This window comes from Carica papaya, chromosome 5, assembly GCF_054855325.1.
Source record: "Carica papaya isolate Zhongbai chromosome 5, ASM5485532v1, whole genome shotgun sequence".
Lineage (NCBI taxonomy): Eukaryota > Viridiplantae > Streptophyta > Magnoliopsida > Brassicales > Caricaceae > Carica > Carica papaya.
The window spans coordinates 6,356,261-6,371,214 of record NC_142313.1 but is presented as its reverse complement, the minus strand read 5'-3'; the positions used below and the strand labels follow the sequence as shown (position 1 = coordinate 6,371,214).

Here is a 14,954-nt window from a genome sequence, read left to right as displayed (position 1 = left end):
CGTGTCAAATGCGAATATTGGTACCCTTCCCCTCGAATATCCACAGCATATATATATATATTTTTTAATGATTTTTATTATTATTATTTTTATTACACATATGAATAAATGATTCTGATGGCGGAGGTCAAATTTAGTAAAATAATCCCCAACAACCAGCAACGAACTCATTTTCTACAGGCAAAGAATTGGCACTAGTAAGCATTGATTTTCCATGTTTCTTTAGCTTTCTCGCTTGCCAAACACAGAGAGAAGCTACAGAAACTTGTCAACATCTATCCCAACGGAACAAGTGCCACGTTGATTTGTTATCACAACTCTCATTTTCTGCCTCCTACTTTTCCTCTTAAACTCCGTCCCTGGTTTTCCTTTCCTTCCACCTTTGAAGAAGCTTCACATGATCGGTCAGTTCACTCACTCTCTCTCTCTCTATTCTATTCATTTGCACACATATTCATTTATTGTTCCTATGTATACTTTTTTTTCTTCTAAATTTATGTATATACGTGTGCATTTATACGTCGATTTCTAGTTTTAGGGTTGTAACTTGTCAGGCCTAATTGGTGCTTGTTTGGTTTGGGTAGATATGTCTGTAATTTATTGATTAAACTAACTTTTGTTTGTTAAACCAGGTGTTTGATAAAAGGCCGATAAGAAAGTGGGAAATGTGCTATAGTTCATTTCTCTAACTATCGTTTGAAGCTTGGGCTAGAGTTATGGATTTTGCGTGTAGCATTCAGCAGCCAAATCTGTTTCACGGTTGTGAAGGAACACGTTATCGGTCATTGAATCGATTTTTAGGTTCAAGGTTTAGTTATAATGGCTTCGATCCAACTATTGGTTGGAAAACTTGGTCCAGGAAGCGGTTGAGGAAAAATGTTACATACAGTGGTCGCTTGAGTTCAAGTTTGGTTTTAAAAGGAAGACGTGATGGTCATTTACGGGTTTTGTATTCCAAGAGATCTTTATCCTCTTCTCTCGGTGACATTATTAAGGTGTCAAGAGGAGTCAAGTCTTGCTGTCAAGGTAATGATTATTTCCCATTTATAGATGGGAATGGTCGAAATGTAGAGTTTTTAGGTAGTAATGATGAGGCAAAAATGGAGTCCATTGATGGTGAGTCTAATGGGTCGGCTGAAGGGGAAAAAAAAGAAAAAGAAGACATTGAAGCACTTAGTGTGGATGAGCTCCGGGAGTTGTTGCAGAAGGCAATGAAAGAATTGGAAGTTGCACGGGTGAATAGCAGCATGTTTGAGGAGAAGGCTCAGAAAATATCAGAAGCAGCAATAGCATTGAAAGATGAAGCAGAAGATGCTTGGAATGATGTTAATAGCACCCTTGATATGATTCAAGAGATTGTTAATGAAGAGTGTGCAGCTAAAGAAGCTGTTCAGAAAGCAACAATGGCACTATCTTTGGCCGAGGCAAGGCTTCAAGTGGCAATAGAGTCAATGGATGCTGCTGTAGGAGGAAATGGTTCTCCAGAAGGTTCAAAAGAGAATGACACTGAGTATGATGTAAAAGAAGAGCAAAAATCTTTCTTAGTTGCTCAAGATGATGTTAAGGAATGTCAGGAGAGTTTGGCTAGCTGTGAAGCAGAACTTAGGCGCCTGCAGAGTAAAAAAGAGGACTTACAGAAGGAAGTGGACTGGTTGAATGAGCTTGCAGAGGCAGCACAGATGAGTGCCTTGAAAGCAGAGGAGGATGTCGCAAATATTATGCAATTAGCAGAACAAGCTGTCGCTCTTGAACTTGAGGCTATGCAACGTGTGAATGATGCAGAAATTGCATTGCAGAAAGTAGAGAAATCCCTTTCCATTTTTCATGTTGATACCCAGGAAAAAGCCCAGGGACAGGGACTGGGTGAAGGGGTTGTTGTTGAGGATGAGGTGGATCCAGGGAATACTGGTCATGTTAGCACTGAAAGAGAAATAGATGCGCTAATTAATGCTGATTCAGTTGTCATTGATCCTTGCCCAGATATCGTATCTGAAGGAGCCATCCAGAGTTCTGAAAAGTTAAATCAACCTGATGATTTAAGTGATCATGAAAATGGCAAGCTAAGTGTGGACTCTTCACTAGAGGCTGAAGCAGAGTCTGAAAAGTCAAAGAATATTATTCAAACAAAAAAGCAGGAAGCACAGAAAGATTTGATCAGGGAAAATTCATCTCTGAATTCTCCAAAGGCATTGTTAAAGAAATCTTCTCGTTTCTTTTCTGCGTCATTCTTCTCCTTCACTGTAGAAGGGAGCGAGTTCACACCAGCATCTGTTTTCCACAGTCTGATCGAGTACACAAGAAGGCAATTGCCTAAAGTGGTACTTGGGTTACTACTCTTTGGGGCAGGGTCAGTCTACTTGTGCTACTCCTTTGTCGCAATAATGACTACCATTTCATCAATTTTTATTGTAAAACTGCTTGCTGAAAAAAAAAAATGCACCATGTATAATGCTTTGCAAAAGATCGATTTTTAATATTTCATTAGACATCTGTGTTAAATTTCTTAGTTTTCTATGGATGCACTAGTATAAGCACAAAAAGAAAACAGAACTCCAGGAAAGAGTTGTCATGTTGAGTTAATCAACTCTAGGTCAACATAAATCTGATTTTCTTTTTGAGCACACAATTTATTTTGCATTTAATGAGAACATTTTGCTTTATGTTAATTTAGGACATATAAATCTCTCTTGATTTTAAATATAGAAACAGCTCATGATTGAGCTTTTTTATTTAGTTGTCCCGAAAGGATATTCTGTTAAATCTGTATAGCATATGCTCCTGTTACTAAATGGTCTTCTTTAGTTCATGGGTCCCTTATTTTGATCATAATGATATATCACAGGGTCACCTTCTATGCCAATCGTATTGAGAGGAATTCCCAGCTACTGCAACAGTCAGATGTGATCACCACCAGTATTGAAGAAGTTTCCTCAAGTGCAAAGCCCATGATCAGACAAATACGAAAACTTCCTAGAAGAATTAAAAAACTAATCTCAATGATTCCTCACCAAGAGGCAATCAGTTCTATTACCGTTTATTTGTTCTTTCAGCCTTAAACCTAATTTATATAGAGCATTAGTTGATTTGACTTTCTTTTCTCTTAGATCAATGAGGAGGAAGCTTCCCTTTTCGACGTATTGTGGTTGTTGCTTGCAAGTGTTATATTCGTGCCCATATTTCAGAAAATTCCCGGAGGTAATCAGTTCTTGCATTCTTTTATACAGTCTTAATTGTTCATGTCATGGTAATAAGTGAATCTTTTAATTTCTTAAATATTTCTAACACGTTGGAGCAAAATACAGTTTTCTTTTTCTTCTTCTTTCTTTTCCCTCCTGTTTTATGAAATTTTGTTCTTGTTTAATTTAGTGTAGGAGTAGTATTAGGATCTTGATTCTTTTTTGTTTCTGTTTCTTACCATTGACCATCATCTGCACATATCTTAGTCAGCCTTCTCTTCTTTGTTGTCACATATTGAATTCTGTATGCTTTTTCATTGATGGTTATGTTTACTACAATCGTTTAGGCAGTCCAGTTCTTGGATACCTAGCTGCTGGGATCCTGATCGGGCCATATGGTCTCTCTATAATTCGGCATGTGCATGGGACAAAAGCAATTGCTGAATTTGGAGTTGTTTTCTTGCTATTTAACATTGGCCTTGAGGTGGAGTTCATTCGCTTAGATACAGTACTGCACCCTTACATTTGACTTGCATCATGATGAAGTAATTACTGAAGATTTTTCTCTATTTTATAGCTGTCTGTTGAAAGGCTGAGTTCCATGAAGAAATATGTTTTTGGATTAGGATCTGCTCAGGTGATTTTCTGAAACCCCTCTCGTTTGATATGCTAATTTTTCCTTCGTTGCAAGCTAGCCTTGTTTACAAGGCAACTGAGTAGTTCTCTTACTGAAACTCTCAATATGCATTTAGGTCCTGGTGACAGCTGTTGCAGTTGGCTTGGTTGCCCATTTTGTTGCTGGACAGCCTGGTCCTGCTGCACTAGTAATTGGCAATGGGCTGGCATTGTCCTCAACTGCCGTTGTCCTGCAGGTAATAGTTTTAGCAATTTTTTCCAAATCAAAAGAAAACTGGACTACAGGTAAAAGACCTTCCTAGATTGGAAGATTTGAAGGTTGGATAGTTCAACCCTTTTTATTATGCTTTGAATTTTTTGTGTTCCAACGTTAATACATCAGTCAAAACTGTCAACAGCATATGGCAATTATCTTTTTGATGGATAAGTTTGTTATTTTGAAAATGTATTTGCAGGTTTTACAAGAGCGAGGTGAAAGCACCTCTCGCCACGGACGCGCTACATTTTCTGTCCTGCTTTTCCAGGTTGGTCTATGTGTTTGGAATCAGAGAAGGAATTGAAACAAATGTTAAGGACTTGAGTGGTTAACATGGTTTGTCTAACTGAAAATCTGGAGCATATTGACCTGCATCCTTTCTCTGATTTTCCCTGGTCTAACAATATGAGAGAAACAAATATAAACTGCTGCAGGAGACAGTAAGCAACCATGCATAGAGAATCCTTGGATTTTCCCTCATATTGTCAAGTATAATCCCCTCAAGATATGGTTTAGGGATTGCAAAAACTTGCATGCTACATTCAAAATGATCTGCAGGCAGTTAATTTCCAGTAACTTTGTTTTGTATAGTGCATAATATAACTATTTCACTGCATCTTTCTGCTATAACAGTGTATGGAATTTTTTTTTTTTCTTTTCATTACCTCTAGCATCTTCTTGAATCTTCACTGGAAGCATTTAACTAATGAATTCTGCCTTCTTTGGATTGTGAAACTGTTCAGGACTTGGCTGTAGTTGTTTTGCTGATACTCATACCACTTATTTCACCAAATTCATCCAAAGGAGGGGTAAGACTTTCTGTTAATATATCTTTATTTTCTTGTAATTTTTCTTCATTATAGTTGGTGGTGACTATTTGGTTTTCTTTTGCTAGAAGAGAACTGTTACTGACATGTTGATGTAGGATAGGATGACTTTTATTCTAATTAACTTAGGACAACCAAAAAAGAGAGGAAAATGGGGAGAAAAGAGGGAGAATTTAAGGTGTTATGGGTAGGACAGTGACAAGAGTGAGGATATAGGGGAAAGATAGAAGAACAGGGACAGAAATATAAGAATTTGGCGAGAGCAACAGACCAAATGAGGAGAACATAGAGAAAATATCAAGAAGGAGAAGACAAGTGAAATAGGACTGAGGGCAGAAGGTAAGAGATATCAGTTCTCAGATTCAACAAACTTTTTTGTTCTATAATCATGATTAGGGATGGCAACAAGCTTAGTCATACCAAGTACTTGAATATTTAATTTTATTTTCTTTTAACACTGTAAGGCTCAAATTTGGCTCAAAACTAAATTCGAACTCTACTTTAAACTTGAGGTCATCTTGCAACTCAGTTTATTTTTATTTTAAAACTCAGATTCTGATTGTTTAAAGAAACAAGACTTCAAGTTCATCTATAAAAGAACTCAGTAGAGAGCTGAAGGATGTCCAAATCCTGGTCCGGACTGTATTAGGTCTGGTCTGCAGTCTAGACACCAAGGGACTGGAAAATTCAGTTCATTTAGGTCCAGTCTCAGTCTGGAATGAAATGAACCAATATGGCCTGAAAATACAAAAATTATAAAATAAAAATAAATCTTTTTAGTTTTGTTTTTATTAAATTTTACTAATTTTAATTAAAAATAATAATAATAATTTTGGTCACTTCGATCTGGACTAGACCAGACCACAGATGTAGACTTCTATCCTTGATTGGTTCTCGGTCCAGTCTGGTATGGTCCATTTTTAGAGAGATTGAATGAGTAGAGCTTGAATATGCTTGAAGTATACAGAACCAAGCTCGAAAGGATCTCATTTAAGTAAGAACCTATAAATATTTATGTATATAATATATATAATTATAATATTGATACAACTTATCGAAAAATTTTAATACAAATTTACTCAGGAGTTGTTAAACCAAATATTTACAGTCTCGAATTCAACTTATATAGCTAAATGAGTTTGGCTTGAACTTGATTTTGACCAAACCTGAACTGAGCTTTGACTACCAAATTAAAATAGTTTGGGCATGTCTTTGGCTCATTGCTAACCCTACCTATGACCTATCTCTAACCTTGATGAAGGATGCTTTTATATGGTCACCAAATACATACTAAATACATAAGTTTATTTACAGAGAACCAAAATTCATTCATATGGCACCAAAGGCTGCTGCTCGCTTACCAAGCAGAATTTACAAGAGAGAAGTATAAATATTTATTAGGCCTCTTAACTTTTCTTACTAATGGATGATTCTTAGAGAAGGCATGAGATCTGGAGTCAACAGTCATTAATCCTACAAAACTGGAGACTCCGGTTTTTCTACAAGTGAACCAATAGCTAAATGAATAAGTGAAGCAAAATTCCTTCCTCTCCTCCCAACATCCACACCCATGCCCACAGTTTAGAGGTCACTAAACTGCTACCACCCAGCAAACGCCAAAGAAAATGAGGACTGTGTTCCAGAATAATCTGACCATTGATGAAAATAAAAGAAGATGGTTGGGGACCCTCAGCTCCTAAGCATTCTACAACCAATCATAATAACTCTTCTTAGGTCCATCACAAGGATTCCTTCCGAAGCTGCTTCCAAGCAAAAACTAATCCTAGGGTAGGTATTTCCTCCTCTGAATCTGCTTCTAGGGAAACTTATCGAACATTAAATTCTGGCTAGCTAGGGATTTATCATAGGCATTTGCCTTGAGAAAGAAAACCATATTTTCTTCAAAACCCACAAAGGTTTGATTGATCTTTCCAACTATGATTTTATTTAAAAAAATATATGATTTATCTTAACCCTCTCCAACAAGTTCATCAATTCAGTCAAGTCTCCTACTTCCCAGTTATTTAGGTTGCAGATCAACTGAAGATTCCATACTACTGAGCCTTCCACGAGAAAGAAACAACTAGCTTCCCGGGCTCTCTCATAGAAGCTAAGACCAGCAACCTTGAGAAACTCAATTTAATCAACAGAGGAAGCAAAATAAATGAAACCCTTATGGATAGACCTCCTTAAGATTCTTAAATGCTAATTACGTAGAAATATTGAAATCATGTAACTTTTAAACATATTTCCTAATAATAAAATTTGTCAGAGTTTAGCTTTTGTTATCCATTATAGTCTCCATTATTTTATGCCCATAAATCAAGATCATTAAGATTTTTCATGCTAAAAGCTGTTGAGCAACTCTGAGCTTTTCACTGGCAAAGAGCTGGAAATTTATTTTCATCAGGTGGATTTCTGTTGATGTTTATTTTTCTTTCTTAATTGTATATACGTCTATTATTTTCCCAAAGTAGCAATAACCTGAGGACATTTGTTTTATTTTTTATTTTTATTTTTAATTTTTTTAAATTAACTATGTCTGTATATATTGTTGGGATGAAGGTTACAATTTAAGATCTCTCTTGATAGAGACATCAATCTGTTTAAGAAAATGTTAGGGTTGCAACGCTGCCTTAAGTAGATTTTGCTAAGGTAGATCCTAAAATGCAATGGGAATTTTCTGGCAAGAATCAAAATATCTGTTTGTCCACAATTGTTATCTTGGTTTAGTGATTGTTATTACCCTCAAGTTTCTGTTGGTTCAAAAAGTGGTCATACCATGGAATAAGAATGAAATGTGAATAGTATTTTAATTTCATTGTTAATTCAATCTAGTCTGACTTCAGATTGTTATCTAGCCAAGGAGGAGTTAGAAATACATCTCAAGGGCAGAATCGGTTAGATTATTAATAAAAAGTGCTTCTGCTTCCTGCATAGACAATTAGGAAATAAAACATCCATCTCTTTCGGAATTGGTTCAATTGTGAGTCAAACATGAAAGTTAGAATACAATTTTAAATATCAAGAAAATTATAGTGAGGTAAAGAAGTAGACTGGTAGAGACAAATTAAGTTGAACTTAGTATTTCTTTTATCGTTGGTATCGCACCTGCTGTAGGTTGGATTGCATCATGAGTAATTTGAACTGCTGTCTTTCAGGTTGGCTTTCAAGCTATTGCTGAAGCTCTAGGGCTTGCTGCTGTTAAAGCAGCAGTTGCCATTACTGCTATAATAGCTGGCGGACGCTTGGTAAGTCCTATGTTTTCTTCTAGAGAATAAAATTCAAGTGGTTGATGTGCATTTGATACTGTTGCGCACGTAAGTTACATGGTCACTGAGAAACTTAGAGAAAAAGCATAAAGCATCCTGATAATGTAAAATTCTACTCCATATGGTGATCATTTTATTGTCTGCATGATGTTGTCATGTCAGTTTGACTTCCTACAGGAAGTTCAATCCTTAGCTGGTATTAAGTTTAAGTTTCATGTGATACAATTCTATATAGACTGCTGAAAGCATTTAGCTAATACTTCAGAGCATTTTGTTCTCATTTTTTTTTCTTGTTTGTTGTGTTGCCTTCCAGCTACTTCGACCAATTTATAAGCAAATTGCAGAAAATCAAAATGCGGAGATATTCTCTGCGAATACACTCCTTGTTATTCTTGGGACAAGTCTCCTCACAGCTAGGGTGGGATAGCATTTCATTGATCATCATTCTTCTCTCTCTCCCTTTTATATCTTTTAGTGATGATGAATTTATGTCCACATATTTTTGTCTCAAGAACAGGCTGGACTTTCCATGGCACTGGGAGCATTTTTGGCTGGTTTACTCCTTGCAGAGACAGAATTTTCTTTGCAAGTTGAATCAGATATTGCTCCATATCGTGGTCTTTTGCTGGGTCTCTTCTTCATGACGGTAGTCATTCCCAAATTGCTCAATGAAACTCTCATTGTAGTTCAGTTGTTGTATCTGCTCATATATTCTTTAAGTTGCCACTGCATCAATTGTTTATTTATTGATTGTAATTAATCGCAATCATCTTTTGGATTTCAGGTTGGAATGTCTATTGATCCAAAGCTTTTAATATCTAATTTTCCGGTCATTATGGGAACACTGGGACTATTGATAGGTGGCAAGACTATATTGGTCGCACTAGTTGGTAGGCTTTTTGGTATTTCAATCATATCTGCAATAAGGGTTGGTCTACTGCTAGCTCCAGGTGGAGAATTCGCATTTGTTGCTTTTGGTGAAGCTGTTAATCAGGTATCTTTTTTCAATCACTTGTGCTTTGCTTCTGTTGTTTCCTCAATTTCTCGCTTGTTTGTTGTTTTAGGTGATCTACTGTGAAATCGAGATGAGTTATATTCCAATCATTGATGATGGTTTTTATGTCTTTGGAATGATGCTTGCATTTTTTTCCCAAGTCTTCTTTCTCTTTTTAATTAGGCAAGTCATTTAAGAGGGAATGGCGGCAGAAGATCATATGGACAAATTGAATTGTTGAGATGCGTTATATGTTTCTGTATACAAGTGGCACCCTCTTGGTGCCTTGTGCATACGTTCTCTTTGCATATGAAACATACCGTTGCTTCTGTAGTTGATCCTTTGATTAATTAGACTATCTCCTGTAACTGTCATTAGTTTGACTGATAAAAGTGTCTTCTCATCATAGTTACTAATTGATGTCTTCTGCAGGGTATAATGTCTACTCAATTATCGTCCTTGCTGTTTCTTGTGGTGGGCATTTCAATGGCCCTTACACCATGGCTAGCTGCTGGAGGGCAGTTAATTGCTTCTCGTTTTGAGTTGCATGATGTTCGAAGTTTACTGCCTGTTGAGAGTGAGGTTGGATGCTTAGCATATAATTTTGGTAGTTCATAATAACTAAAAATATTTGCAGTTGATTTTTTCATTCATAGTTGATTTATTTCAGAAAATATTTGTAGCTGATGATATTGAGAATAAACTTTATTTCAAAAAAGAAGATATTGAGAATAGAACTTGTCATTGGTGGGCCATTGGACTTCATAGGTTATTGCATTACCACTGTAATAGTGATGTGATATATTTGGGAGCTTGACACAAAGTAACCCATGGTCATTTTTTTTAGGCATCATTCAGTTGGAATGTGAGATTCTTTAAGTGACCTTTAGGACCTTGACAAAATGAAGTAAAGATTTCCTGTAGTCATTCTTATTATTTAACATAGTGAGTGCAGCCTCCACCCACTTAAATTACTCCAGCTATAAGACATTGAGGCACGGTTTTCATCTCCATCTCAAATTGTAGTAGATGATTATATTGCGTTGTACTGCTATTACCATTTAACTATCGTACTGAAGGAAAAAATCATTGTCACGTCTGATGGGTTAAAACTTCTAAGGCTGAAGAAAATTTAAGGAATGGTTTTCGTCTCCATCTCATTCTTTCGTATATCATGTTATGTTATATCATTATTACCAATTACCCATTTACTGTTCATGCTTTCAAAGACTTGCATACTTAGAGTCATGGATTACCCTTTATTTAGAAATATTTGTTTTCCAGGGCTTTATTTTTTGGGAGGAAATTTTTCTGAATTATTTGTTGGTGGTTGAGGTCCCTCTTTTTTATATTTAGATCGTGAAATAGAAATGTTTTTATATTTTATCCAGATTTGTAGTTATCTACCTTTCAGGTGTGCTTATGTGACAACTCTAACTGATTCATTTTTCACTTCACATGATTTTATCTCCAGACAGATGACTTGCAAGATCATATAATCATTTGTGGATTCGGACGTGTTGGCCAGGTTTGACATGTTTTTTTTAATTTCCTTTTATCAAGTAGGTTAGCACCATGTGAGTGGTTTTTGTTGTTAACTGAGTGTGTTACTGCATTCTTGCCATCTTTCATAGCTTTTCTGAGCTATTTTGTTAATTTGTCTTTCCAGATCATAGCTCAGCTTCTATCAGAACGACTTATTCCATTTGTTGCTCTTGATGTGAGGAGGTAACTCAGAATTTACTGGAAAAATCTAATTCTGTTTCTTTTCTTTTTTGCATGATTATTTGAAATGTAAGTGTGATTGTGTTATTATTCTTAATAAGTAAATAGATATGAGTCCGATTTGTCCTATATTTTGTAATTTAGTTTTAGCAGAAGACAGTTGTTAGCTTCTTCTCTGCCGCATCTATTCCTCAACCACTACCAGAGAGGAAATTGAAATAACCTTATTATTGGATTTTCCTCACCAGGTCTATTCAGATTCAGAACTTGTGTTTTGACAATTCTCACAGCTAAATATATTAATATGTTAGTCATTATCTATGGAATTGATCTTTCACTTCTACTATCATGTTCATATTTTTTTCTTAAAGAAAAAAATAGTACTAAGAGGCACCCAGGGGTTGGCACCCATGTTGAAAAATATTTACAATTCTCTCAAGGTGAAAAGATCACTTGTTCTTGAGAACTATGAATGAGTACATTGAAACAATCAATACTTCCAAAGAGAACCACTACTATTATTTTATGCCACGACAATAGCCATGGGATTCTTTTTCTGGGGTGATTTCATTAAATAAGATCTTGTTAGAATATACTCTTGAATATACTTAATCTTTTATTTTTTAAAAAAATCTTGCTAGAAATTAGTCTGAAAATGTTTTTTTTGGGGTTATAATCAGGTCCTGAACTTTTAGAGATAGTCCAATCAAGTCCTTTTGGACACTAAATTGGGGACTAATCTATTATTTGAGTCAGAACGTGTATTCTAATGTTGGGACGGACCTGGAACAGAAAAAGAACATTTGGGACTAATTTGTAGTAAGGGCAACTCTTATTAAAAAAAAAAGACTGTAAGAAGGGCTATAGTTTCAGGATAAGTGGTAATTAGCCCTTGTAATTTAGCAAAACCTAAAAGTTGGCTCATCTTTCCAGGCATCTTAAAGATCAAATATATTAAGAGTTTCTATTATTTCAGCGATCGAGTGGCTCTTGGGCGTGCTCTGGACCTTCCTGTCTATTTCGGAGATGCTGGCAGTAGAGAGGTAAAAGCAAAATTTCTGTGAAGCTTTTTTATGTTTAAGTTCAGTATTTAACATGCTTAATAATACATGATGACTAGGTACTTCATAAAGTTGGTGCTGAAAGAGCATGCGCTGCAGCAATAACCTTAGATACACCTGGTGCAAACTATAGAACTGTTTGGGCTCTGAGCAAGTATTTCCCTAATGTGAAGACTTTCGTTCGTGCTCATGATGTTGATCATGGACTTAACTTGGAAAAGGCTGGAGCTACAGCTGTATGCTTCACTACCTTATCTCATCCAATTTAGTTTATATACTGCTTCTGAATTAGCAAAGAAACAAGGGGAATCACTTTTCTCTTGAACTACTATTGGAGATAGAACTCATTTTCTAAACCAAAACTTTTAGGTTGTCCCAGAGACTTTGGAACCAAGTCTGCAATTAGCAGCTGCAGTACTTGCACAGGTGAAGTATTCTCTGAATTACACGGATTTTAATTTCTATAAAGTTTCTTAAATTGATAGAAAATCTGTTTCTCTTCTGGTTATTGTTGTCAATGATGATTGTATGGAGTTTGTGGCGTTTCATAAGAAGTAAGCAGAAGAGTAAAGTTGTGCATAGTATTATAAACTGTATAAATCTTTGGTTTTGATTAATTGATTATTCTGCCACTATTTTGTTATTATTCTTATGGAAAGGAAAAAAAAAGGGACTTAACTATGAGTTTCAGTATGGCTAAAAGATGCATCAGGCTTTATGAAAGTGTCAGGAGCCTTAGACATAGATTCCGATAAGGTTAGGTTTCAGGTGATAGCAGAAACTTACAGCTCGATTTTAGGGTTTTAGGAATTATGCAGTAAGAACAGGAGGAGAAGAAATAGAAAAAAACAGAGAGATTGAGAGAGAAATAACAGAGAGAAAGTTGAGAAGAAATTGTCAGATGACTGCTGATTTCATTCAAATTTTTCAGAGCAATCATTGAGCATACTAACATTTTCCGATTACATCTTCTCATATCCATTGCTCACAGAACGTTTGGCGTAACAAACTAGGAACAATCTGGAATTGCAATAATGGAAAATAGGAATTTTCTAGCTTACTAAAGTCTTATTGAAAGATCAAAATTAACACAATAATTAGTTGGTAGGTTAGATACATCTGACCTGGATGCCAGCTCACAGGTTACTGTTATGATGACCTCTCCTCTGATAACCTTTTGAGAGCCTTACTAGCATTGCTGGCCACTGTCCGCTTAACTGTCCATTCCTCACAGAAAGTTTCAATAATAAAACATTGCACGTAATTAGATTTCTAATTATTGAAGCGTTCAATATGAAAGAATTAGTGAATTTTAATTTTAAGACCCGTAGGACATGTATGCCTTGTTCTCATTCAGCAATTTTCTCCATCCGAGACAGTGATTCAGTGGTAAAGACCTTTGGGACAAACCATTCAAAATTCAACTTTAGGAAATGACAAGTATTAGGTGTATGCTGGGTCAATGAGGACTTGACTTGCCTGCTTAAAAGGCTGGATCAAGTGAACTTTCAATAGGCCTTTGGTCAACCAATAACTCAATAACCTCAAGGGGCGTGGCTGCTAGTTCGAAGTGCAGGGACCTAAATGAAAAGTTCCCGTGTTTGAATAATCATCTCATCTAAATCCTACCTGGCAGTTGTTCCTCTGTGGGTAGGGGCTCTTGTGATCATATCTTTACGTCAGCGATATTATTGTTTTTAAAGAAACATATACTTAGAACTATCTTATCCATTGTCTGCAAATTATTTTGTTTATTTTTTATGTGTAACTTGCACTTTCACAAGGTAGTTATATGTTTCATTAATTAAAGCAGCAAGGAAAGTGGAATTGATTGCTAAGATCAGCCAGTTTCAGTTGAGACAGTTTTAGATATGGGCTTGTGCGTTGATAATTCATTAGTCGTAACCATGATATAGGTAAGATGATGGACAATTGGTATTCTTTCATTCTTAAATATCTCTTCCACCACCTTGTGTAGGCTAAACTGCCCATGTCAGAGATTGCAGCAACAATCAATGAGTTTAGATCTCGCCACCTATCTGAGCTGACTGAGGTACTCGAATTGCTTTTTGCCCCTTAAAAGGTTTTCTGTTGTGCTTTCTACTTTGAACAAAAATAGAACCAGACATACTCTTGTCTGATATTTATTATCTTTTGTAATTTACATTGGTAAAAATTGTTATGCAGCTGTGTGAGGCAACTGGGAGTTCCCTTGGATATGGATTTTCCCGGATGATGATTAAACCCAAAATTCAACTCTCGGATTCGGATGAAAACCAAGTCACTGAAGGAACACTGGCTATTTGAAAAGCACCCAGGATCCCATATGAAGAACTGTATAGCAGGTCACATGTTTTACTTGGTATAAACTGTATAGATATAGAATTTTAGATTTTTCTTGTTTTGGGGGTGGGGTGTTGGGGGAAGGGGAAAACAATTAAAGGCATAATCCAACATTTTCTCATTTTCGGTTAGATAAATTTTGGTAGATATGATGGAAGGGAAAGGAATTTTGCTTCTTGTCATCATTCCTTACGGAAATAGACGGGGTTCCATGTGTTGATTGGGAAGAGACAGGAAGAGAACATAAAACTTGTCATAACCAAACAATTAGTCTCTCCGTGAGACTTTCTTCTTATCAAAAAATATATGTACATTTCCTGAGAACACAAATGGTAGTGGGACAGACGCCGATTGAATCTTATCAGTTGTATTGTTACGGAGCAGTCATTCTCCTCTATTGAAACCCAAAATTGATGTGAAGCTGGTGTTTGGGAATGAAGATGATGAGGTTTGGCAAAATCAAAGGGTAAATTTCAGTTTCACATAATCCGATTTATTCTTACTGCATTTTAAATCTTACAGTTTCTCTTTTTTATTTATTTTTTTAGTTTGTATGTATTTTGTTCATTAAATGATATATATAGTAAATTAATACAGAAATAAAAATGAAAAAGATAGTGACAGAGATAGGAAACTCTAAAGAAATCTGTACTTGAGTGGAGAG

General features: G+C 35.8%; 1 protein-coding gene across 1 annotated transcript; it reads left to right on the top strand.

The window, feature by feature from the left end:
* The first annotated feature begins 105 nt into the window (after positions 1-105).
* On the top strand, positions 106-14,710 carry KEA1 (K+ efflux antiporter 1). The gene is made up of 21 exons (XM_022048596.2): positions 106-404; positions 633-2,347; positions 2,843-3,014; positions 3,105-3,195; positions 3,524-3,660; positions 3,754-3,813; positions 3,929-4,048; positions 4,268-4,336; positions 4,812-4,877; positions 8,057-8,146; positions 8,481-8,585; positions 8,685-8,813; positions 8,952-9,161; positions 9,594-9,743; positions 10,636-10,689; positions 10,831-10,889; positions 11,863-11,929; positions 12,007-12,183; positions 12,317-12,373; positions 13,926-14,000; positions 14,135-14,710. The coding sequence occupies exons 2-21, from the start codon at positions 717-719 to the stop codon at positions 14,252-14,254; spliced, it is 3,639 nt and encodes a 1,212-aa protein (XP_021904288.2). The 5' UTR covers positions 106-404; positions 633-716; the 3' UTR covers positions 14,255-14,710.
* Positions 14,711-14,954: the final 244 nt, after the last annotated feature.